This window comes from Anabas testudineus, chromosome 15 (assembly GCF_900324465.2).
Source record: "Anabas testudineus chromosome 15, fAnaTes1.2, whole genome shotgun sequence".
Taxonomy (NCBI): Eukaryota; Metazoa; Chordata; class Actinopteri; order Anabantiformes; family Anabantidae; genus Anabas; species Anabas testudineus.
In genome coordinates this window covers 11,307,919-11,332,010 of record NC_046624.1, presented here as the reverse complement: position 1 = coordinate 11,332,010, position 24,092 = coordinate 11,307,919, and the positions used below count along the sequence as shown (strand labels likewise).

The following is a 24,092-nucleotide window of genomic DNA, read 5'->3' as shown; positions in this document are numbered from 1 at the left end:
GCCTTGGTAACAGACCAGTTCAGGGGCACCAAGAAAGGATAACAATTATCTAATTTAATTATATTTTCAGATCAGTCGTTTTCAAGCGATGTAAATGTCAGGAATCATTTATTTTACTTATTGCTGTCAGATTTGAACCAGACGAACATAAAAAAAAAGCCCCTGCCACTCCTCTTTTTTTTCCCTCCAAGCTACAACACACATATGCTTTTCTCCACAGTGTTAATTATATAAGTCACTATAAGCCAATTAAACTTTCATAAAGGCTGAGCATGAGTCATTTGAGCAAGTGGTTTCAGATTGATGGGCTTCTACCTTGAGTGGGTTAAACAATAAGATAATTGGCCCTCCCCTCCCTCACTCCATCCTCTTTTTCTTCCCCCTTTCCCAACCCCGCTGTCCTCCTCATCTAGATTTTCATCATTCTGGCACTGAGCGAACAGTATTATCAATCATGACAAACGCTGAAAAATGGGAAAATAGAGTGAGCCTGAGTTGCAGGAGCATCTGCCAGACAGCATAGCACAAGGCTAAATATCCAAACATCACCTTAATCCCAGCATCATTACTTTTTTTCAAAGCTGTATGCAGTTCTACCCTTTCAATAACTGGTTTTAAATGTTGTCAACCATTAATATATTCACTGTGCTCTAAAGCCGCATTTACTTCCTTTTCCTCAGTGCTGCTTGAAAGAGACTCCCTTTTCATTATTTGCATTTGTGTTTGCTGCTGCTCCCTGACTGACCTGGAGAATGCAGGGTCAGGTAATTATGAACTGAAATGCCATTTTGTTGTAGTGACTTTGCTGCCTGACAGAGATGGAGTGAAGACCAGTTGCTTTTTGGCATTTTATTAATAGTGTTCATTGATGAAAAGACCTGTGCTGCTGGGTAACATTACGGTCTTGGTGTTAAATTACATCCTGTTCAGAATAATTACATCACTATAGGGGACAAAACTGGACCAGCTATTAGGTGTATAAAACATTACTTGTGTTTGAGGAAATTAAACAAGTGGCTACTCTACAATGTCCTATTTCTGGTGACATGTAAATTGTTTTTGACACATGAAAAAGCTAATAACATTCAAAATATGTCATAAAAATATGCAATATTCACTTGAAGGATTTGGAAATGTGTGATTGAATCCAGGAGACACCAGTAACCTTAATAAAGTTCAATGTCTAGGTTACCCAGACTCACAGCAGCCATCAACAGTTAAGTCTGCAAAAGACACTGACTCTGTGCGCGTGTCCACAGCTAATCTGGTCAACGCCACCCTCAGTACAAAGAGCAGGGCGAACCACATAATGTATAACTCACTTAGCCAAGCCAAGCCTACACACCATTTATGGAAGTACACGTCATGACGTTATTTAGGAACCCTAATTTATCTAATAAAGCATGTTTGGAGGCAGAATTAAATTTGTCTGAAAGCCCTTGGTACACGTGCTATCACAAAAATCAATCACATTTCAAATGATTAAATAAAGCATGACTCCATGAAATTAAGTGACAAATCTGTGGTGCCGAGACATAGTTAAAAACCTTCGTTTTGAACAGAAATAAATCATGTGATGAAGGAAAGAGTCTTCAATAAAATGTATTATTTCTATATGATCTGTGAATAATTAAATTACCCTGACAGAAACAAATGACATAATGCCGAATGGTTTGTTTGCTTAACATTAAAAATGTTGCTTGTATTGTAGTTATCCATTGGTCAGTAAATCATACTGATTGATATAATTTCATCAGGATATACTTTAATTAAGAAATTATAATAAAAAGAGTACAGCCTAAAAACCTAAAGTACATTACTATGCAATACATTTATCACCTTCTATTTATCAATCTATCATTAAATAGAGTTCACTGTCAATCAGAAAATATCCGTAAATAATAGAAAACATAACCACATCCCTAAATGAAATGTTGAGTAAAAACATTAACAAAAATATTTTTCTTCGTGCAATCCTCTTTATCTGCGCCCTGCCTTTCCTTGTAAATACAGTATCAATACTGTGCTTAACGATGTATATGTCAAAATAATCAAGTTACAGAGAACATAATCAATGGTCTAACATAACAGCGACCATAAATATCTAGTATTTGTTCCATTTAAGATGATTCTCCATTTTACTGATGCTTTGACGCATTAAAATAAGATTTAAGGATAATATGTGTGTCGAACTTAGATATCCTAGAGGATATAAAAGAGCAGCATATATTTGTAGAATATTTGATAAATAAATATTACCCATGCATAGACTACAGTATGGCATTCATCTCTGCATTCAGGACCCCACCACAGCCTGTGTATGTTAAATAGTGAAGACAATTCCTTGTCCAAAAAAGTGGTAAACACAACATTAAGACAAGAAAACCAAGGAGGATTATCGTGTCCTGGAATTATCAATAGTGAGAAGTGTCCACAACCATGCATATGAATATTTGGCAATATCTGTAATTACTATAAAAAAGAAAAACTGACAAACAAAGGAACTCTACATCACATTTAGACTAAAGAAAGGCCTAACAGCAACCAGGATTTACTATTGCTATAAGTCTCTGAAACATTTCACCACATGTGGTGACATACTAGGAGGCTCCTATAATACCATCAGTGAGAAAGGCAAAACAGTGTTTTGGTAGTTTGTGTGTTGGGATCACAAATTTAAAGGGAGTGTGTGTGAGAGAAAAGGTGATTGTAAGCACAACACTGAGCACATTCAGGTTTCTGAACCTGGAGTCCTATTAATACTAAGAGACAAGAGAACAAGGTGAAGTCAAAGCTGTCGCCGTGTTAATGAGAGTCTAACGTTGCAGGTGACATCCCAGAATCCTTGGCAGAGTCTGGGACATTGGTGGGTGTGGCAGAAGAAACCCTCTCATAGATGAAACTGTAGAGGCTGACATCAGGCCGAGTCGTGAGGCAGTTCTTACACACGACACTGGAATACTGGTTCAAAAGGGTGTAAAGCTGCCCTGTAAGGGGAAATGAGGGTGGAGGAGAGAGGTGGAGGGGTAAGGAGAAGGAAGAAATACAGAGGGAGATAAAACAGGGTTTACAAGACAAAAAGGACAAAAGGAGCAAGAGTCACACAAAGAACAAGTAAGCAACATTGAAACTGTCACACGCACACAAAAAAACAAAAAACTCGTAAAAAACAAAACACAAAGAAAAATGAAAGCGTGTTTGGGCTCATTTATAAATCAAGTGCACATACACCCGCACACAAGCCATGAGCTTTTTCTCTGTAGTTCCACTTTAGGAAATGGATGGCTAGAGGGGAAATTCTATGAAAGGCTTCAATAAATGTCAACGGAAGAAAAATGAAAAGAGGGGGAGGGGAGAAGATGGGGTCAGTTCAGGCAGTAATCCACTCTGCGGCTGAGGCTGAATAGATGGGGCAAAGAATGAAGATGGCCCATAAGGTGGAATAACTTAAGATACAGATGGAGCATATTCTGTTATTTATGCAAACTGTCCCTGTAATGACGGCAACAAGGACAGCCGCCATGTGCTGTAAGAGCTTCAAGAGCCCCACAATCTCAATAGTGGCTGATATCATCGCCATTCCTGTTCATTATGTAATGTCAGAGCTCAACAGAGGAAGGGATGACAAGATAATAACTGTGCAGCTCGGTCAGAACATCTAACTCCGGCAATAAAATACTAAAAATATTGCTTGCTGTTTTGCAAGCTAGACTTACCAATGGTGACTTGTCTCTCGGTGAGGAAAGTGTGCATTTCATGAACATCTCTCATAAGCTGAGCGTCTCCAAATGTGAAGTACGCCACGTCCCTGCCAGCCTCGGCTGCGGCCATCAACTGAATCAGGGCTAAAAAAAGAGAGGGAAATTCAGGCAACAATATACTGTATTAGCATCATTAGTATCCTTGACGTCCAGAGTGAAATCATAAACGTGTAATTGACCACTGAAAATAAGCTACGGAAACTATGTAATTGGTCAATAAACTAGATAAGGTACGGCTTCTGACAGATGCCAGACAGGCAATTTGTATCAGAAGAGTAAATAATACTACCCATAGCATAACCTCATCAACTGCACTCAATCTTCGAGTCTTTCTGCAAATTATGTCTTAAGCTTTTTAAATATTTAACACAATGGATATTGATTCCAGATTAATGAACACACAAAATAAACCATCATTTGCAAATCTGTAATTTTTACCACAGCTTACCCTTATGTAACTACCACATCTCGAGTTCACTCCCAGACTTTAATGTAAATAAAACAGTTATTGCCTTCTAAAAATACTAGCTATGCTATTTCCAGTGCTAAGAGGCGGGTCCCCAGAAGCTAATATCGTCCTCGGGGACATTATAAAGTACAGTGTATCTATTCATAGTGCTGTAGTGGAAATGAAAACCTTCACCAAACTGTTCACATACTAGTGTTAATACATTCAGCTTCATTCATAAAACAGGACATTTGTGAGAAGATGTGTTTGTTAGTCCAGCACATCCTGCATGAATCTAGGCATACCACAGCAGATGCACCTGTTAATGAAAATGTGTCACTGACACTGACACAAACACAACTGGCATAAATAAGCAATGGTGTATTTGAGGGGACAGTAAGGGGCTGCTTATGAAGAGTGATGCTGTGAGCCCACAGAGACCTGCAGGGTGGATTTATGGTGTCCCTTCCCTGCAATCAATCGGCCTTTTAATGGAAGACATAAATGTGTGCCAGCTGATCAATAAAGGGAGGGAAGGAATGGGTGAGTGACATCCTGGGAGAGCTACTAATTGACCAAGGAGAACAGCATCTATGACAGCGCCGTACAGTCCTGTGAACATTGAAATGTCCTTCAGCAGGGGCTTCCTTTTCTGGGACAAGTAGTGCAGATGAGTGGGTGATCTTGCCCAACCTAGCGATATTAACATGCTGCTACCATTTCAGCTCTAATGTACAACAACTGTGCACTTTTTCATACTAGTTTGTATACAGTCTTCTGCTTGTCCTCATTTAGATGCATGTTTGTAATGTTTCAGCCAGTGATACCTTTGAGTCGCGTGTCTCCACCAAAGGCTCCACAGCCCCAGTTCCCTGTGGCTACTGCAGATAGGTGCTTGCTGTGGGCATTATTTCGGAAGAACCCACAGTATGCCTGGGATGGATGCACAGGGAGTAGGAGGAAGTGAAGATGAAAAAGAAAAACAAGAACACAAGGAATTTTTTTTTAATCTTTTCTATGACCTCTTTTCACTAAAACCTAAAACTCAACTGCAAGATCTAGACAATGGTAGTGTTTTCAGCTCAGAGGGTTTCATGTAGGCTGGACATCAAAAAGGAGAAGTCAAAATAATTTTTTTGTTAATAAGTTTTTGTGAGGTGCATAATATTACCAATACTATCAGCTGTTAGCTGTCAGTAGACTTGAAATTCAATGGTATTACACATCACCAAGCTTTTATTCTTAAATTATTATTGTAACGGCCAATTCATGCAAATCGATACTTAGGATTTTTTCATCTTTGCAGGCAGTATCTGACAAAAAGTTTGCTTTCATTAGCTTTTAGCCAAAAATCATATGTATGATCTCCAGCATTCTCCTATTCATCAACCTCTGACAATGACATCTCATGAAAGACACCAAGAGCTGAAGCTATATCTTATAGTGAGAACATGCAATGTTGTATTTAATCCAACTTTGATGTGTAAACAGACTGAAGCACCACCTTGTTAAGTTCTCTGGTCATCTTCTCAGGGAGAAACTGATCTAAGAAGTTCCTGTATTTAAGAGCATCGATGGCCACAATCTCTGTACATCGTCTCTGCCAGTCATCCCTGGAAATTAGAGAGAAGCAATGAGTAGATGTGACTGTCAGTGACATAGAATGATCCTCACAACTTCCCCTCAGCTTTTCTGACTGAATTAATGATTTTGAATTTATATATCAAACAAGAATCCAAAAAAAATGTAACTGTAACAATACCTTGGGGTCTCATCTGTGTAGCTGTCCTTCCATTTGTAACTCTCTGCATAACCAGAATATTTACTGTACTGTTCAGTGCCTGCAGAGCAAGAAAAAAGTGAAGGAAAAAGATGACATTACTCAGGATTCAGCAGTCAGAGCACACAGTGGGCCTAAATCTGTTTCAGCGCCTTATTTCTTAAATCAAATTTAGAGCTTTCTATGGTCCCCTTATGAGTACACAGTATCAGCTTGTATTGGATTGTCATAAATAAAGGCCACTGATTTAATAAGTAATCCGCTTTGGAGTTAGAAATGAAAAGCTTTCAGCCATAATAAGAAGAAATGGTTAGAACAGAAGACGCTAACCTTCAGAAGCAACTTGAAATACATGTAATATCAACATTTCATTCATTATCATTCACTGACAGGGTTAACATACATCTGTTTCAAAGACATAAGCCTTTGTATAGCTTACACTGTACTGGTACAGTATGTGCTCAGAGTTTCCTCCTTTGTTGCTCAATTCTGAAAATCATGCCTACTAAAGGCTACATTCATTCACATGCATGAGCAGCAGGTGTTAAACGTGATTAACAGAGCCTTTGTGGCTTTATTGTATGTACTATCAGTGTACTAACAGTATGGGGAAGATTTTTAGTTAGCCTAAATAACCAATAACCAAAAAGCTCACAATTATCTGAAAAGTAATGCAAAATGTTATTCTATATAACAGTTTTTATTGTTCTATAACTCACTTGATGTAATTTCAAGCACATAAAGTCTACTAGTAATCCAAATTTAAGATAAACCTGAACTCCAAGTGTGAATTATGTTTTTCTACTGTATGTTAGTGTGACTCAAGCTAATGGCCTGTATTAGAGTCAGGATATAAATCAACAATGACAGTACAACTGGGGAAAATTAATCATTTTTCTTAAGCCTTTACTAAGTGAACAAAAAGAACATTTATTTTAAAACACAACACTAGCGACTCCTAACGACAAAGAACAGACTACCCATATCAAATTCTCCATCAACAGAGTTGTTCTCCTCCTGCATCTTGATCCTATTTATCCTAGCAACCTCCATCACTTCATCCTTGTATACAAGCTTCCATCACTTGATTACATCATGAATCTATAACTTCCGATCTGAAAATGCCTATAGACAAAAAGTGATATGATGTTTAAGTTCCAAATGAGACATGTTAGGACACCTCTAAAGAGATATGATTAGCTGCCGAGAGAAAAGCAAAGACAGAGGCAGATAGATATAAAGAGTCTAGAAACAGTGACTAGACTTTGAGAGGAAACGCTATACGTGCAAGGAATATTCTCAATGTCTTAATGAATCTATGGCGTAACTTGCCCATTCCATTAGTGGAGCAATGACCTTTGTTGGGCTATAAATTCCTTTCTGTCCAAATGTAATAAAGTTAAGTGCAGAGGTGGAGGAGGGAAAGAGGGAGGCAGACAGACTGATTGGAAGCATGATGGGAGGTGACTAAGCACTGAAGGTGACTTGGAAGAGGTGGGAGTTTCAGGGAAGACAACACGACGCCATAGAAAAAAAGATAATACTTGGCTTACTGAGAGGAAAGTAGTAAACGAGACAGAAATTTGTTTTTACATGGTAGCGTTTGGTGGTCTTACCACTGTGGATGAGCGTCTCTAACACCATGTTGGCCATTCCTTTCAATATTCTGTGTACACAACCAGCCTATGAGCAACACGTAGTGTATAGGAACAGATAGAAAGTGTGCCCATTGACCATGCAAGCTCCTAGTATCTTCAAATTTGTTTGTCAATTTTTCTATTCTTGTTAGGCACAAGTTCAAAGGAGACTCTGCAGAGAGAATCAATCAAGTGCAGACATTTGGGAGCACCATTTATATTTGAGTTTCTGTTTGCACACAGCTAAGTTATTATATATGTACTCATGTCAACAGGATGGATTTGTCAAACAGCATAATGACGCCTCTGGCTCATTTTATATGCCAGCGAAACAGAAGCACAGGCACAAAAGTGGATGTTAAATATTTGTTTTTCTACACTAACTCTTATAGAAATAGTTCAGTAAATATGTGGTCATTAATCTGAATCTTGATAGCTATAATGGAGCCAAATTTCAATCAACATGTATGCACTTGTTTGAACTAAATTATACCAGCATTTATATAGCATTCATATGTTTAGTGTATTAATTGCACATACGATTGGCTACCAGTAATAAATAAAGTAGTGCTTGAATGTTTGCAAACCCTTTGGAATATTCTCTTTTTGGCATAAATATGAACTTATACGTGATCAGATTTTCACTTTAGTCCTAAAAGTAAATAAAGGAAATCCAACTAAAGAAATAAGACAAAAAATTAAGTCACAAATTTGTGTATGTAGCAAAAGTATCATGATACTGCTACTGCTTTGTTTTACAGATGTGGGAAAGTTCTTAAGCTGAAATCAGTTTGGTTGTCACCAAACAAGCCCAAACCTTCTACTTTGGTCTTAAACCATCCACAGAACATTCTTCAGTATCCTTGAGGCTTTTCTGCATGGTCTTGAGTAAATTGTACACTGGTAGCAATGTTCTGTTTGGTTTCCTCTTTGTAACACTGCCATGTAGACCATTCTCTGTTTCTGCTGGTGGACTCAGTGGTCCACTTGTCAGCAAGTGAAGCCTTTATGCTGCCTTTACACATACTGTGGCTGGCTGTTACTGGACTGTGTGGTATTTAGCATGTAATTTACATGCTTCGCCACTTGACAGATGTCTTCATGCAACATATGCACTAAACCAATCTGCGATTTTTTTAAGACCCAGCGGGTTATACTGAGTGACTTTGCTGGATAAAATGAATTACACCTGTAAAATAGATATAGTAAAAATGTAAAAAAGTTTATTTATGTTTGAATGTAGCATCAGTTGCCTGGACATTAACCTGGGGCTCATTGTGATCTCCTGAACAATTACGTGCCTTGATCTTCGTGTAATGTTTGAACACAATCCACCTGACATTTAACTGGTGGAGTCCAAACTCTCAGAATGTTTTCTGATCCTTTTCCAGACTGGTGAGCATCAACAACTCTTCTTCTATGGTCTTCAAGAATCCCCCATGTTTGTCTGTACTATCAATATCAGACTTTGGTAATTAGGACCCCGATTTGTGTTTTTGAAATAAAACAGAGTCTCCCAGACTCACCTTACTGTCATTCCATTATTAAAACATACGACTCTAATTGCCCATTAAAATTAACTGACAATGGCAGAGGTTCACATATTTTTAGATTGGATCATTTAGCAATAAATGAACAAAGCTGAGAAGCAGGAAAATTGCAGGATGGTCAAAGAAGGAGGAGGGAGGCACGCAAGAGGGCAGAACACTTAGGTCAACCTAAGCACAGTGAGTTTGAGGTTGAAAAATAGAGCAATTCTTCTGGGGAGAAATGAAGGATACATGGGTAGTCCCAAGTGAATCAATGCAATGGATTTTCCTTTGAACTGAATAGATGGGCAGGCAAAAAAAAAAAAAGAATGGTGCCCAATAAACTCACAGGGCTGAACGAACAAATATCTAAAAGATGAAAAAGCAACAGCACATATTATATGGATGTGTGTTGTTTCTAGAGGAGTAACAAAAGTACAAAATGGCAGACAGCATCAAGCAATAAAGGGCCAATACACCACATGTAATAAAAGTGCACTACATTCGGAGTATGCACCATGTAACCATGTTAACCATCTTAACTTAAGAACAGAAACAAAATGACCTATAGATAATCACCCATTCAGTTAGTGCTGCTAATCTGGTGTCAAACTGCAGAGCGAGCAGGACAAGCAAGGCAGTAGAGAAACTCTATTCTGCCTAACCACATCCTCCACCACCTCTGGGTTCCTGTCATTCCTCCAGAGTGCTCTGGATCTGCCCTGGGATCTCTAAATATGGACACATACTGTAAAGGAATTCTTCTGACTAGAATTTATTCATTAATGAGATGATGGTCTGAAAAATTATTTACGGGCCAGCTTCCTTTTCATATCAAAATGCTTATATCTCTTGCAACTTCTCCCAAACCAATAGGGTCATTTTTATTTTCATTTGTAGATCCTGGGGCAGAACTACAGCATGAGATTGACAGAAGCAGCTGACTCTCAACCCACCTGTTCCATATGCAGTTGCAAACAGCAACTATATTTTAAACTAGATTTATATTTCTTTCTTTAATCATTATTGGATTTGTTGTTATGAATATTTGAAATTGTCTGTTTTATCCCATTTAATCAACAAGCAAAAACAGTGAAGCCACATGGAAGGAAGCAACTGATTCCTAAGTCCTAAAATTAAAGATGTATACTTTGAAGAGCTTAAGATAAAACAAAGTAAAGAGGTCTACTAATTAATGTGCTACAATGCAGGATTTAAAGGCTGATGTCAAATTATTCATGTGAATATATACCTGTGATGATGAGGCATTCATTGTATTCCAAAGCTTCAGTGAAGAGGCGAGAGACAATAAGTTCAGGGTTGATGAGGAACCTGATTTCTTCCTGGACCAGTCCATGTCCAGTTACGCCTCCACCTACATACATATTCGCAAAATCTACCTAGTGAAATAAATGAAAAAAGGAAAGTTAACCAAAATGACACAGTCTGTCTTCACTTCTGTTCTTAACATCATCGCTGTCAAACACTCTTAAATTGTCAAAATCAAATAATATATAAAGATAACCTTTGTGTATTGTGCGCAAGATACAATGTGATCAGTTAGACTATATATTCACAACAACAAACATTGATTGAACAGCGTCAATACATTGCCTTTTGTCCTGCTCATTCAATGCAGTTGAAAAGAACTGTGAGGTTTAGCTACTGTCACTCCCATTATTTGAACAAATGACTGTATTAGTGTCTCCTTATTATCTGTCAACCACTGTGGTCATTTAACACAGATAAATGTCTAAGGATCATAAGGCTGCTTCCTGCTTGGATATAATCAGATCAGGTAATTGTAGCCAAACACATGAAATCTAAAAAGATACTTCAAATACCAATAAACTACATTTAATGCTGAGCAGATTGTTAATATAAAATCTTTTGCAATCTTGTGCAACGTCTATTTTTATACACGAGGGTTCTGAGTACACCTGGGGTCACGATCACCAAAATAATTATGAATTCCGCTCTTTTAATACAATATTACTTTTTTATCCAAAGCCAGAGAAGAATGAAGGCAACTCAATGAAAAAATTAAATAAATAAATCATAATGAAAGAATATAAGAAGCAAATGCAAGCCAAAACAATATTTGTTAGTGAGAGCCTTTTTCTTACCTTTTTAAAATGTTATAAGTATGTCTTTAAATAATTGGTAAATCTGTAATTTTGGGATTGGTACAAAATTTTCACCAAGATATTGGTGTGAATTTGAAACACACATTCAACACCCTTAGGATCATTTTGGCTGATCCCCTGACTCTTCATCATATCGTTATCACCAATTACCTGTAAAATTAATTACACTAAAGTTGAAGCAAATTAATTGCTATTACCAGAATTAACAAGTAGACTGAGAAATAAAGTCAAATTATTGATGAGACCACTGTATTATAGATGCTTGTGTTCTTTTTTTCTCTGGGTCTTCGGTTTTAACAAACAAAATACGTTGACGTGATCCTCGAACTTCATGCTATGTAGGCCCACTCCTTGTTTTTGTTGCATGGACAAAAGGACAGTCCACTCAATGCTGATATTTAAACAGTCTGTCAGGGGTGAGGGTTCTGCTCACTGGGCCACAGCTATGTCAATCTGTGTGACAGTGAGAGTGTTTGTATGTGTGTGTCTGTTTTCTAACCAGTCGCTCAAGTCCTCACCTCCTTCGCTGGTTCACCACTAAACTCACCCTCCTCACCCTTCAACCTCACCTCCTGACAGAATGACAACCCACTCTGCCCTATCACAATTCAACACAAAGCCGGCACCCAGCCTGCTGAGGTAGCCATCAATCCGCCTGCAGGACTCCTGGCCCACTGGGTCGCCACAGTTTTTCTCTGCACATCTCTGTCTCCCTCATCCCCCACCCCAGGGTACTCTTCTCCACCCTTGCCTCTCTGAGCTATTCAAGTGTATACATCAGCTGTCAACCAGAGTAAAATATGCATCAGCCACCCCGGAACACTGAGGGGAGTGAGGAGAAAGGGTGAATCAATGCAAACACAGATAGAGAACCAATAAATGTCACAGATATGCAGAAAATTTATACAACCAAATCTGAGCTGAAGGTACCGGACAACTACTCAGAAATGCTCTACTTTACTTTGGTTGCTTCGTGCTTTGCTTGGTAGAAGGGGTGGCCATGGTCAGAGTCATGTATATCAGGTTTGACTAAACCAACAACACAAAGAAGGCATCATACATCAAATCTGAGGTCAAAAATAGATTTTGACACTGGGTTTGTAGTACCACCATTTTTAAAGAGAAGGCTTTCACAATGATTGAGGGACAGTGACAGGTGCACTGACTTTTATTATCCCAGGCCAAATAACTGAATAAATAGAAATAGAAGCAAAACAATAAAAGAATTCCTACCTGCAGCATCCCGTATCCATCATCCTCTATCGTCCCCTCACAAGTGATATGTAGGTGTGTTAGCTGAGTCTGGGACCTTTGACAAAAAAAAAAAAAAAAAAGTCACATATTCAGTGTTCACCAAAGTAGCATTGACAGTTTGTTTAGAATAACCAGCCAGGTAACATGCTAATATGTTTCCAATACAGGATGTGTGATGTATCACTCAAACAACATATGCACCTACTGCCCATATGATAATAATATTTATATTGTACTCAATACAATGTAGAGGAGCATAGAGTGTTACCTTTCCCAGTTTGGTGGATTGATCAACATTTGTCTTGTGAATGTAACAAGACCCTTGGGTCCTTGCAAATGGAAAAAAAAAAACAATTATAATGCAAAAATATTAATTAACTGAAAACGGTTTGATTTATCACATATACTGTATCTATAATTTAACATAATGTGAGATGTTTTTCATGCTTACTGGTTTGTGTAACTCTCCTGAAGTAACACAGCAGGGTTTTCAATTTCTCAATTTTTCTTGGTGAAGAACCTTCAAACAACCTGGAACAAAGGCAAAAGGAATAAAGAGTCTACAAAGGAAATTTCTGAAAGGTATCGACAAACTTTCAAATGGCATAGTATCTGACAAAGCAACATACGTTTTATTGAAAACTTTATTGCTAATAATGTTTTTTGTATTACATGAAATTAGGTGTTACATTTTAGGTAGGCATTTTCAGTGTTAACGTTTCATTATTTATAGCTGACAGCACAACCATGCTACAGCATGTCATAATGAGGTAAAGCTTTCAAACTGGTCTTCTACCTACATCTATCCTTCATACAATAATTCCTTGTTTAATTTCTTTAGTAACCATAAAAACTAGGGTCAAGTAAGGCAGAGAGCAAGGTACTGCATGGACAGCTTAAATCGCCCCATGCTGGTACTCTCCCTCCATTAAAAGCAACCCAAGCTCATGTCTAATTACAGTTCTGCATTCATCTTTCCCTCCCACTGCTTTCTGCCCAGGCCAGTTAAGAAATAGAAACAGGAATAAATTAAAAAAAAGGCAATACACTAAAAGCCTTTAAAAGTGAAACACTTCACATTATCTATAAATAAGGATGAGAGTTTCAGTGTAGCCACAAATCATACCTTACTGAAGACAGAATAGGACCTAATTATGAAGGATTTATTTACAAAATGAACTGCAACAACTTTTATGTCTAGGATAGTCATATTAATTACTGGTTCTTATCCTATAACCTTATCTACTATTTAAAATGTACCAGGAAACAAAGTTTAGGACAGTTTTATCTTTACCAATTAGGGTATTTTCTTCATGAGTCAGGCCACCTCAGATCACAAACAAACAAAAAAGGATTTATTTCTCAGTAATGAGCTTTCATTGTTAACCAAACTGTTAAGCGGATTTCCTGTGTCATTTTCTTCTCAAACAGAGAAAAACACAGACTAAAAACATAAGTCTCCTGCCTTCTTTCCTCCCCTCGAATCTATCTATCACTTAACAGAGGACAAACCTTGACAGTTCTGCCAAAACAGCAATCAGCAGATTGCTTGCTGCTCTGCTTGTCGAAGACAGAGCACTACTGTGCCCAATAAGCAAAGTGACGGGCACTCCCTCAATTACGGGGGAAGGGGAGGGCCAGTAACGATCCAGGGTCCATTTTTGACTGCACGGGTCGTCTTGTCGTGTCTCATCTTCTCAGACCAAGACTTTTTCTTCTTGCATTTCACTTCAGGCAGAAATGCTGATAGTGACAGCAAGCCCAAGTGCCTGCAATCAAGTGCTGGCATGGGTCTGAAACGACTAGCCCTGCAACTGGAATCAATGCTTACATCATTACAGAGGATTCGTCACTTAGCTTGCCACTAAGATTTGATGCGAAAGGAAGATACCATGCCCTCATACAGATGACTGATTGTGAAAGTACAATTAGGGTTAAGATAAAGATGAATGGGGGTATGTGGTACAAATCCAAAATAATCAAGATGACCATCCGTGGGATTCATAAAATAATACTGCCACCCACTCCCCAGGAAGAGCAGATGGCTAATTAGACTCTGGATAGCAATTAGCATCCATGCAGATTGCAGTGAATATCAAAAATACATATTATTAAACCAACCCTTCAAGTTCTGCAGACCCTACTATGAAAATAAGATACTACCAAACCAATGCCTTCAGTGTGCCAGGCAACAACACCAGACGTTATTATACGTACATATCACTAATGAGAAGACAGTGCCTCAAAGAAATGCAGGAAAATTGAGTTGAGGTAAAATCTGGACTATGTCTAATGAATACAGAGGTGCATCCAGACTATAAATACAATAACAGAGGTGGAAGCAAAATCTCATTATCATTCAGTTACTGACTGCACCTTCACCCATACACAAATTTTTAGACATTATGATTTTTAAAGCAGATACACTAATATGCTTACATATTATTATATCTGTTAGTGTATTACTGGCACTGACACACTAACAGAATATGTCAGTGTCAAAAACTTTCCACTAGATTCATTTAGATGTCTGCTGAAAGTCATATTATCAAATAACAACAATTAAGTCTTACATCAACAGAGAATAAGCTGATTAACAAAGACTCATTCCACAGACAACCTAAGTGCAATACCAACACCCTCATCTGCCAAGCACATTCATAACACCAGTAAAGCAGAGGCTGTGTTAGATACAGCAGCAGCACTCCCACTTATAAGTAAGGGCCTGAATGTACACTGAAGGCATCACTTACCTTCTTCTCAGGTGTACTAACAATTTGTCTCAATTAGCCAAAGCTGTCTTAGCAGACCACTGGTTCTGAGTAGGTAAAAACACAGAACACCAATTTAGCACGCCCACTCTGGATCTGTCTCCCACACATAAAGACAACAGAAACATGGAGCCCTGCCCACAGTCCTGTCCTAGTCTTTACAGAGGCAGGGGCAGTTACCGCACTCAGGCAATTCATGACTCTAAAAACCTCAACATGCTCTTGACAAAACACCAATGAAACACCATAAGCTCTGACTCTGTTTAATAGCCAGATCCAACCAGTTCACCTTGCTATGACCCACTGCATGTGGTCACAATGGACTTACTAAATGAGAAGAAACTTAGTAAAAACACTGAATTTATCTAATAGGGTTTTCAAGTCAGCAGTGCCCCCTTATGGAAATCACTTTAACTTTCTCTGAATAATAGGTTGACTTAAAGCAGAGTGGTCAAAGACAGCTGTACTCAATTATGAACATAGTACACATCTCTGAGTGTATCTGATGCCCAATTACTGGAAAAAACAAGAATGACAACAGTGAAAGAAAACCTGACCCCGTCCTGCTGCAGTAAGACCTAGAAAAGAGCTTTCATAGTCACTGAGGACTAAAAAAAAAGTTAAATGATGCTAAAGACTGCAACCATGCTCTTGTCTGGCATCACAATAAGCTTCTCCTCAAAGTGAACAGACCAATGAGGATGACTCAGGATCAATATACAACATCTAGTCAGTCTCCTGCTTAAAGTAATGGCTTAAAGAGGGACTCAGCAAAGGACTGAATGGGCAAATTTCATTTTGTGAAAAGAAAAGTGCAGCTAAAATCCTCTAGTGAACTATTGATCATTGTTTCATGTCTGTCTAGTTTTCTGCAAAACTAGACAGACAGAGGGGTGGTGTGCTGTTTACCTGTAGAAGTTGATTTCAGGATAATTGCAGTACTCTGATTTGCGTGAGTTGCGTCTGGGGAATGTGCAGAAGAAGGCATTGGCCAGAAGACAGGCTATTTGCTCCTGAGACAGAGTCAGGGAATGGTTCATCCTTGACTTCAGTAAGGGAATTGGCTAGATGAGGGAAAGAAAGGAGAGCAATCAAAACAGACGAGCAGAGGTGTGGAGTCAAAGCAAAAAGATAACTGTAAAGATAGAAAGACAGAAGATAAGAATAGGAAACGTAGAGACATAAGCTAAAGAAATGTATAAGGTTACATGAGTGAAATAATGTACATCTAAGGGCTAATGGAGGAAGGTAATTAGTTTAGCAATCTAACAAGGAGAGGAGACAAGGAGGGTTACATTAAGTAAATGGGTGGTAGTAATTAAGGTCCTGGTTTTCTTGCTCTCCTCCAGGTTTGCTCAGTCAGACACACAGGGCCCATCTATCTTCACTGATTAGGGCTAAAGAGCCTCCCAAGGCTGCCCAGTTAGCAGATCAATACCACCTCTAATAACACACACATAAACAGTATCTTGACACATAATACTGTCAAATCTTCACCGTCTAACTACTATAAATGATTTTGAGGTTAGATCTGTACCAGAAAATCCCGTCTTTAGTTAAACTTGACCATTCTGATTTTCTGCCCCTGGTTTCTGTCTCCAATAATAACCTGATGGATCTTCCTATCCTGACCGAAGTTGGAGCTGATTTTAGTTTATTAAATTAAACTCTGTGAGACATAACTGTATTACAAAAATACCAATCTTGGAATTCTTGCATTGCTATATTTGATTACAGATCCCGAAAATGAAGACAAATGGGGATGACAGAAGGGGATTTAATAGATCTGACAAAGATCAGCCCCATTTAACGCTAATAAAAGATTTTTGCAGGGGGTCATTTCAAACCTTGATTCCACCAAACATGTTACTCAGAGGACGAATGCCTAGTGTGCAACTCCAAAGGCAGACTTTTTAAAATTCATCACTAGTGTCGTGGAATTTCCTAAATTGGATGACAGGGCATGAGATCGACAGTCCTCTTTTTTAATGGAGCATTTCTTGATGTGGTCCAAAAAGGGGCATTCATTATCTACTAGTTGTAACTCCTGGTCCATGGTTAATATGGATCATCTAAAACTTTGCCTCTCCTCCCTTCTGACTGCACTTTAATAATTCCTTCTATGTACCTCAGCTTCTCTCTTGAATTTTTGTAATTTCCTCAAATCTCTCTAGCAAACTGAAATAAACATTGTACTATATACACATTCAAAACTTTGTACATGCGCTTACCATGGTGCAGAGGCGTGGAGCGCTGAGTGCAAGGTCGACCATGGCTGGTAGTATAACCTCAAACAAGTGCTGTACCTCACAGTGCTCAAGATACTGGAGAGAATAGGAAAAGCAAGCAACAAGTCACTTGATGAAAATTTTAAATTGTGTAATAAGTTTAACAGTAAGGTCATAACCCTTTACCAGTAACCAATATCTAACAAAGGTTCTCTCATATCTAAAAAGAAGACTGTGTTAGTGAAGGCAACTGAGTTGTTATATGATAAACTCTTCCTCAGATATCAATAATGCAGTTCAGGAGTTAAAGAGGAAATAGAAATTGCGTAGAGATACACCATACACAGATCCTGTTTCAGAAGGAACTACCATCAATCTAGGGGTGATCCCACCATGACCGGGGCAGCAATACTTCAGCCTATAGCTTAGCTCAGCATCCATCTGCAATTCCCTCTAAAATAAACATCCAGTTATTCCATCATAGACTCAGATTTACAACGCAATCACTTATGAGTGTATCGGCTTCGAATGTCACTGTCATCAATCACCTTATTCTATCAAGGTAAGCAGGGGAGCCAGTGCTGATTAAATGGACCTTCTGGAGCAAATGCAAATGACCAATTGTGGAGAGAGTGGAAGGGTGGCTTGATTTTCAACAGGAAGTCTTTGGTGGGTGATTTGACCGGGGGCATTTATATGGCTGCAGAGCAGGTCTGACTAAATGCTGTCAGAAGTAATGAGCTGGCAGACATCATAAAGCGCTCCTGTGGGACTAATAGATGGTAGCTGGTGATTCGAGTGAGGATGAGAGCAGAAAGAGGATCTCTGGGCTTTTCCACAGCTACCACAGCTGGTCACAAAGCTAACACAGAGGTTGGGATACACACAAACGGCACCTTTCCAATCAACAGAAGACAGAATTCCAGCAGGAGTGTCCAGATTTACTGCTGCATAAGCTAATGATCAATTACACTCCGATCTTCCAGTCATTCTGATCCTTAATAATTATTCTCATTTTCTTGGCAGTTCAAACTAAGCACACCTAGATTCATATTTTTTTTATTAAGCAACATTTTTCAATTAATTTAGTGTCAAGCTCTGACATGACAATAGTTTTTAAAATCAGACAGACAAAAGCAAAGTGACAAAGCACAAACTGATGGCGATAGAACGTGATGTTGTCTTGCTGTCGAATGCTTATATACTATTGGAACATCAGCTGTACTTACTCCCAGACTGCTTTCCTGTTCACCCCCTCAGACATTTATCAGGAGGTGACATGGTGACAGTTTCATTTGGCAGGGGAGAAACACTAAGACAACTAGCAGACAAGCCCTAATTTGGGTAACTCTTCTTTTTTTTTTACCCCTCGTATGGCTATTTTACATTGAGTGGCGTGTCAATCACTGGCCCAGGGGTAATGTACCTCTTGACAATTACCACAATCCTGCACAAATATTGCGGCAGACTTAATTAAGGGGCTGAGAACAGTTAGGATTTAAACTGACCATGGTCTCTCATGCTGCATCCATAAACTGATGGAAGTCAAATTGACAGAATATGATCCCAACCATTCAGTATTACATATCTGAGTACTGTTAGTAAACTTTAGTGTTCGAGCCTTGATTTGTGCATATGCTGTGAATACCGGCCTCTCTTGATAAATATGAACAAACAAATGCAGCAAATAAATGAACAAATAGAGGAAAATGCTGCACTCAGGGCAGTGAGTGGACAGTTGGCATCGCTGCCACAATAGAGTCCTAGAGGAGTGACTTTCTTTCTGGCCTTACTTAGCACCGCTACAGATTTAATGGTTCCTTTTAATTAAATTGGATTAAGCTATAAAAAGGCACAGGCTGTATTGATCTACTGAGTTCCCTGCATTACTCTGAGAAATTGTCTTAGAGAAGTGGGGATCATTTTGGAATTGTTTGAATTTAATTAAGTAATCACTAACAAGAAGGGCTGAACATCAGGTCCATTTTCAATCTGAGTAGAATGAAACAAGTCTCAAATGGTCCCTTTTAAAATAACTGTAAGGAGTTCATTTGAAAAACTAGCTTGTTTCTATTGAATCTAATCAAACATGAGCTTATATACATAGAATCTGACAACAAACTACATGCTTTACTAAATATAGGTAATCAAGTTCAGCTTCAAGTTTCTATCTATTCGGAGAGTCCATGATTTTATTGGCCACTTAAAGGAAATTCGCTAACATGCAATATTGTTAATACACCATCTACAAATTTAATGTAAGAAAAAAAGAGGTGCTTCTCAGTGTAAAGATGTACTCCTAAAATTCTAAAATAGTTTTAATAGTTTTTTGATTACCATGAAAGAGGCCTAAATAATAATGCCCATGGGAAGAAGTCTGTCTAACAAAAGGTATGTAATTACACTCACTGACTGTTGAGACAGAAGATAAGGATTGTTAAAAGAGAGGAGGAATGAGACAGAAAGAAACACATTCCCTTGGTTCACCTGCAACAGCTGCTGTTACTATGCTCTGTGCTCATCTGTCCTAACTGTATGATGCATATTTTGTCCTGTGAGACTTCCAGGTACTGGGAGGGGACGACGCACACTGATGGGCTTGAAGCCAAACAGAAAAGAACAGACTCCCCTTGCTGCAGCAACTCTCGCTTCATTATTCATTAAGGTAAAACTTTAAGACATGATTAATCACGGTGAGTTAAACATACACTGCCAGTCTCTGCAGGGCAAAGTTTACAGGGGCTGGCTAGTACAACTGTGGTGCACACAAATTGTTTCATTTTACTGACAATGTGTTTATAGATCAACTATAAAAAATACAAATGTGAAGCCCTGTTATACAACAAATAAAAACTGCTAAACAATGAAGTTCTGTGTTCCTTTGGACAAGATTTTCTCATTAAAGAACTGAATTAAATATTTTCTAATGTGTTCAATTTTCAGCAAAGATGTATACCCAAATCAATATACATTTAAATTATTTTAATCTTCTTACTTTGTGTACAATGCAGCCTAAAAAGGGGAAAAAAAACAGTCACATTTTGGACATCTTACCTCTGTGCAAAGAAGGTTCAGGGCAGTGAAGTCCCATCTCTTTGCATGGGCCGTGTTGTATCTTAATATTGCATCCTGACAAGGAGAATAGTTGTTTTTAAACATGTAAAACAGTATGGCTATAGATTAACATCATTTTATGCACAAAAAACAGTAGGATTGTAAGATCTTTAATGCATCACATAAGGAGCTATAATTAAACTCTGCCACCATGTGGCTGTTTAAGGAATTGGTCTTGTAACCAGGAGCAGATGTTCTGTATCAAAGACACCCTAGTGAAATAAAGCCAGATGATAAAGTGGATGGTTACGAGAAAGATTCCAATTTTATTACAGTGGCTACACTGAAAAAAATGTATTGTTCTTTTTTTTTCCTTCTCTCTACACCAAAAAGCACTTACAGAGTAGACAATTCTACAAAGTGTGCAAGGACGTTTCACATGTAAAACCACTTTCCACAGTTTTTTTTACATTATGTTAACACAGTTAACTTACCCTCACATCCAGAGAGCTTTTGAACCCTCCCTGCAAGGCAGTTTGAATCAGCTCCCAACGACTTTGGACGCCACCTCCATCCTATACAACACAACAAAAGATTTTACTACAATGTTTCTACATTAATTAACATTTGGTAGTAAACTACAACTAGTATACCTCAGTCTCCATAGGAAACAAATTCTTCTCAGAGCAGGGCATCTTCACTGACACATCATCCCACGCATCTTTGAACTTAGTGGGATATGGGACAGGGACCTCGCCCTCTCTGAGGAGATCCGTCTGTAAAATGCAAATAAAACATTAGAGAAAACTAAATGCCTTTAGATATTACAGTTTCTTTTAGAACAGTAACAACTGAGAAATAGTCACTCACTCAGGCTCCGTGCATGAGTGCTGCTACTACTACTGAGATTAATGCCTAAGGCTTTATTTTAAAGTGAAATTTATAGATAATAAGCAAAAAAAGTCCCTTTTTGGTAATTTGGTGATATGGGGTACTTATACTTGGTAAATCAAGAGATTTACCAAGTCCTTTGGTGGATCACTACTTTCAACAACTGAAAGTATTTTTAATGTAGACATAAAATTTTCTTAAAACAGTAATTAAAATTCTAATATCATCATTTGGATTTTGGGGGGGTGTACAGATGGGAGTCTAACTTGGGTGTCAGTGGCTGTATAACAGCGATGACAGTGTTCCTTTGGGACTAGCAGCAGATGACACAGTCTGACAAGAACGCCCTGAGGGGATCACGGAGGATGACTTTGCTCTTCCTAACACCGTCTCATCTATCTGCATTTAATCAGCCTTCTTACAGTTTCTGTGCCAATCTTCCCAGTGTAGTCCCACCAAAAAATGCCCAATCACAAAAAATACGTAGGTGCTGGCTTACCCTGACTGCGACAGTGTGGTTAGGCACTGCTTTCAAGTGAGACAGAGGAGGGGCACATTGGGGCATTCTGTTCAGCTCATTTATGGGTGTCCCCCGCCATCCTTTGTCTATGTATGGTGGTGAAACACTGTGCAGAACAAAAACAGAACAAATCAGTGTTAACAGTGTTACTTAAGGAGCACAGTGGGGCTACCGCACAAAAGAAGAAGTGAATTACTAATCCTTAAAAAATATATAAGACATTTTTACAGAGAAGTAAAATGTTCACAAGTACCTTTCAAAAATTACACCTGACTTGCATCCAATTAAGTCCTGGTTCACATCAGATAAGCCACTGCACTCTGCTATCTCAGCATCCTGAGTCCCCATGGTAACCACATGGGGTTTTTCTTTGGCCAGACATCCAGAATCAGAGTTGTTGACAAACTGCTGAGACTCCACTGCTTTAGCATTTGAAAAGCCAGAATCTGCACAAACACTGCCTTCATGCTCCTTATCTGCGGAGTTGTTGAAGAGAATGGTTTTACCGATCGGACTGTCAGGACTCAGCATCTCCACATCATTGGACGTACTCGCACCCTTCCTAGGACTAAGACAGAGGGCGAGTTTGGGGTTTGAAGAGTGTGTATCGACACAGGTTGTTTTAACAGGGTGGGGACCAGGTGAACTAGGCCTCTTAGATTTATGTCCATTAGAATATTGTGTTTGAGCTTCGTCACTTCTGCTGCCAGAAAGGTCAGATTCATCCAGCCCATCCGCAGACCCATAATCCATTGACGGCTGAGATACTACGTCATCTGGTGCGTTCTTTGTTTGTATACAGTCTTCTGTAGTTTCATCCTTTGGTGGTCCACAAAAGAGTTCATCTTTTCCATCTGTTAAGTTTGTTTTTGGCGCATCATTAACTACATCCTCTGGCTTGATTTCAGCAGTCCCACTGCAGAAGAACATAAAAATAAAATGAGACACATCTTTGTTATTAAATTGAATCTGCTTATGAGATTGTTATCTTCTTTTTTTCCCCAGGACTTTGATCTCCTCTGGTTAACATATTCTATATTCATGTTTTTCACTTTGCAATCTAAACAAATATGTGAAGTACTCAAAATCCTTATGACTGGCTTTACCTTCTTTGAGAATCCATCGTTTCATCCGTCTTTAACAGGTTAAACAGGACGAAACAACAGCAGCTGTTTAAAAAAAGAAATGACGGCAGATGTTAAAAATGTGGAACAATTTATATTGTTTAAAACAGGCCTAATAAATTATGATGCACTGTAACTAGCTGTCTTTAATCCGGAGTCCGTGGATTTATCCTGGAAACAAACATGAAGCTTTGTTTACGTCTGGTTTGGACTCAAGCTGCACTCAGACTTTGTGGAGGACAGACTGTAAAACGTAAAGTTAAAGACGTGTTTTCGGACTTTAGTCCACTTTTCTGGTCATAATAGAGCGCAGTTCATCTGGCTGCAACCAGGCTGTCATACACAGTATTTCAGGTTTCAGTTCAGCTTCTTTCCTTGTGAAAGTATCGGTTTCAGAGAAAAGGAAAAGCTGCTGCTGAGAGCTAACATTACAACTTGCTAACCACCCGTACAGGGGGTTACTTCTAACATTACATTCACGTTAAAACAGTTGGCTCGGCTATAAATTACACAATATTTCCCGAAGGACGTCGCTTTTTATCTAATGCAACACACGCTACAAAGCAAAGGGTGGATAAAATCGTAGCTTTCGTTTGCTCTGATGTTAAACGTTAGTTGTTCCTTGCTAGCGTCGATTATTGTAGATAGCAATAACGTAACTCAATATGATCAAGCTAGCAGTGCTGTCTCCATTACAACCAAGAGATACAACTTACAAGCATGTTCCTCTTTGTGCAAGACTTCGGAGTTAGCTGTATTACATAATTACTTATATTCTACATGCATCCATTTGTCTCCAGACCACATATCTCTTGAATGTAATCGTCCTGTTATCGTTATAGATTTACTTTCACTTCGTTGTTGCAGCTGCAGCTTCTTCTTCTTCTTCGTGTTTTTTAATTGCGGTTACTAACCTCTATCGGAGCATGACCGCCACCTGCTGCCTCG

The 24,092-nt window shown here is 38.6% G+C and overlaps 1 protein-coding gene across 1 annotated transcript; it reads right to left on the bottom strand.

The window, feature by feature from the left end:
* Window positions 1-1,739: 1,739 nt before the first annotated feature.
* parga (poly (ADP-ribose) glycohydrolase a) lies at window positions 1,740-24,035 on the bottom strand. The gene is made up of 18 exons (XM_026355582.1): window positions 23,861-24,035; window positions 23,127-23,189; window positions 22,274-22,936; window positions 22,000-22,126; window positions 21,263-21,385; window positions 21,104-21,184; window positions 20,610-20,684; window positions 17,559-17,651; window positions 16,237-16,391; window positions 13,008-13,087; window positions 12,825-12,885; window positions 12,536-12,611; window positions 10,408-10,555; window positions 5,972-6,050; window positions 5,714-5,822; window positions 5,037-5,142; window positions 3,717-3,845; window positions 1,740-2,987 (listed from the first exon to the last, which is right to left on the bottom strand). Exons 2-18 carry the CDS (start codon window positions 23,141-23,143, stop codon window positions 2,806-2,808), a joined length of 2,304 nt encoding a protein of 767 aa, XP_026211367.1. The 5' UTR covers window positions 23,144-23,189; window positions 23,861-24,035; the 3' UTR covers window positions 1,740-2,805.
* Window positions 24,036-24,092: the final 57 nt, after the last annotated feature.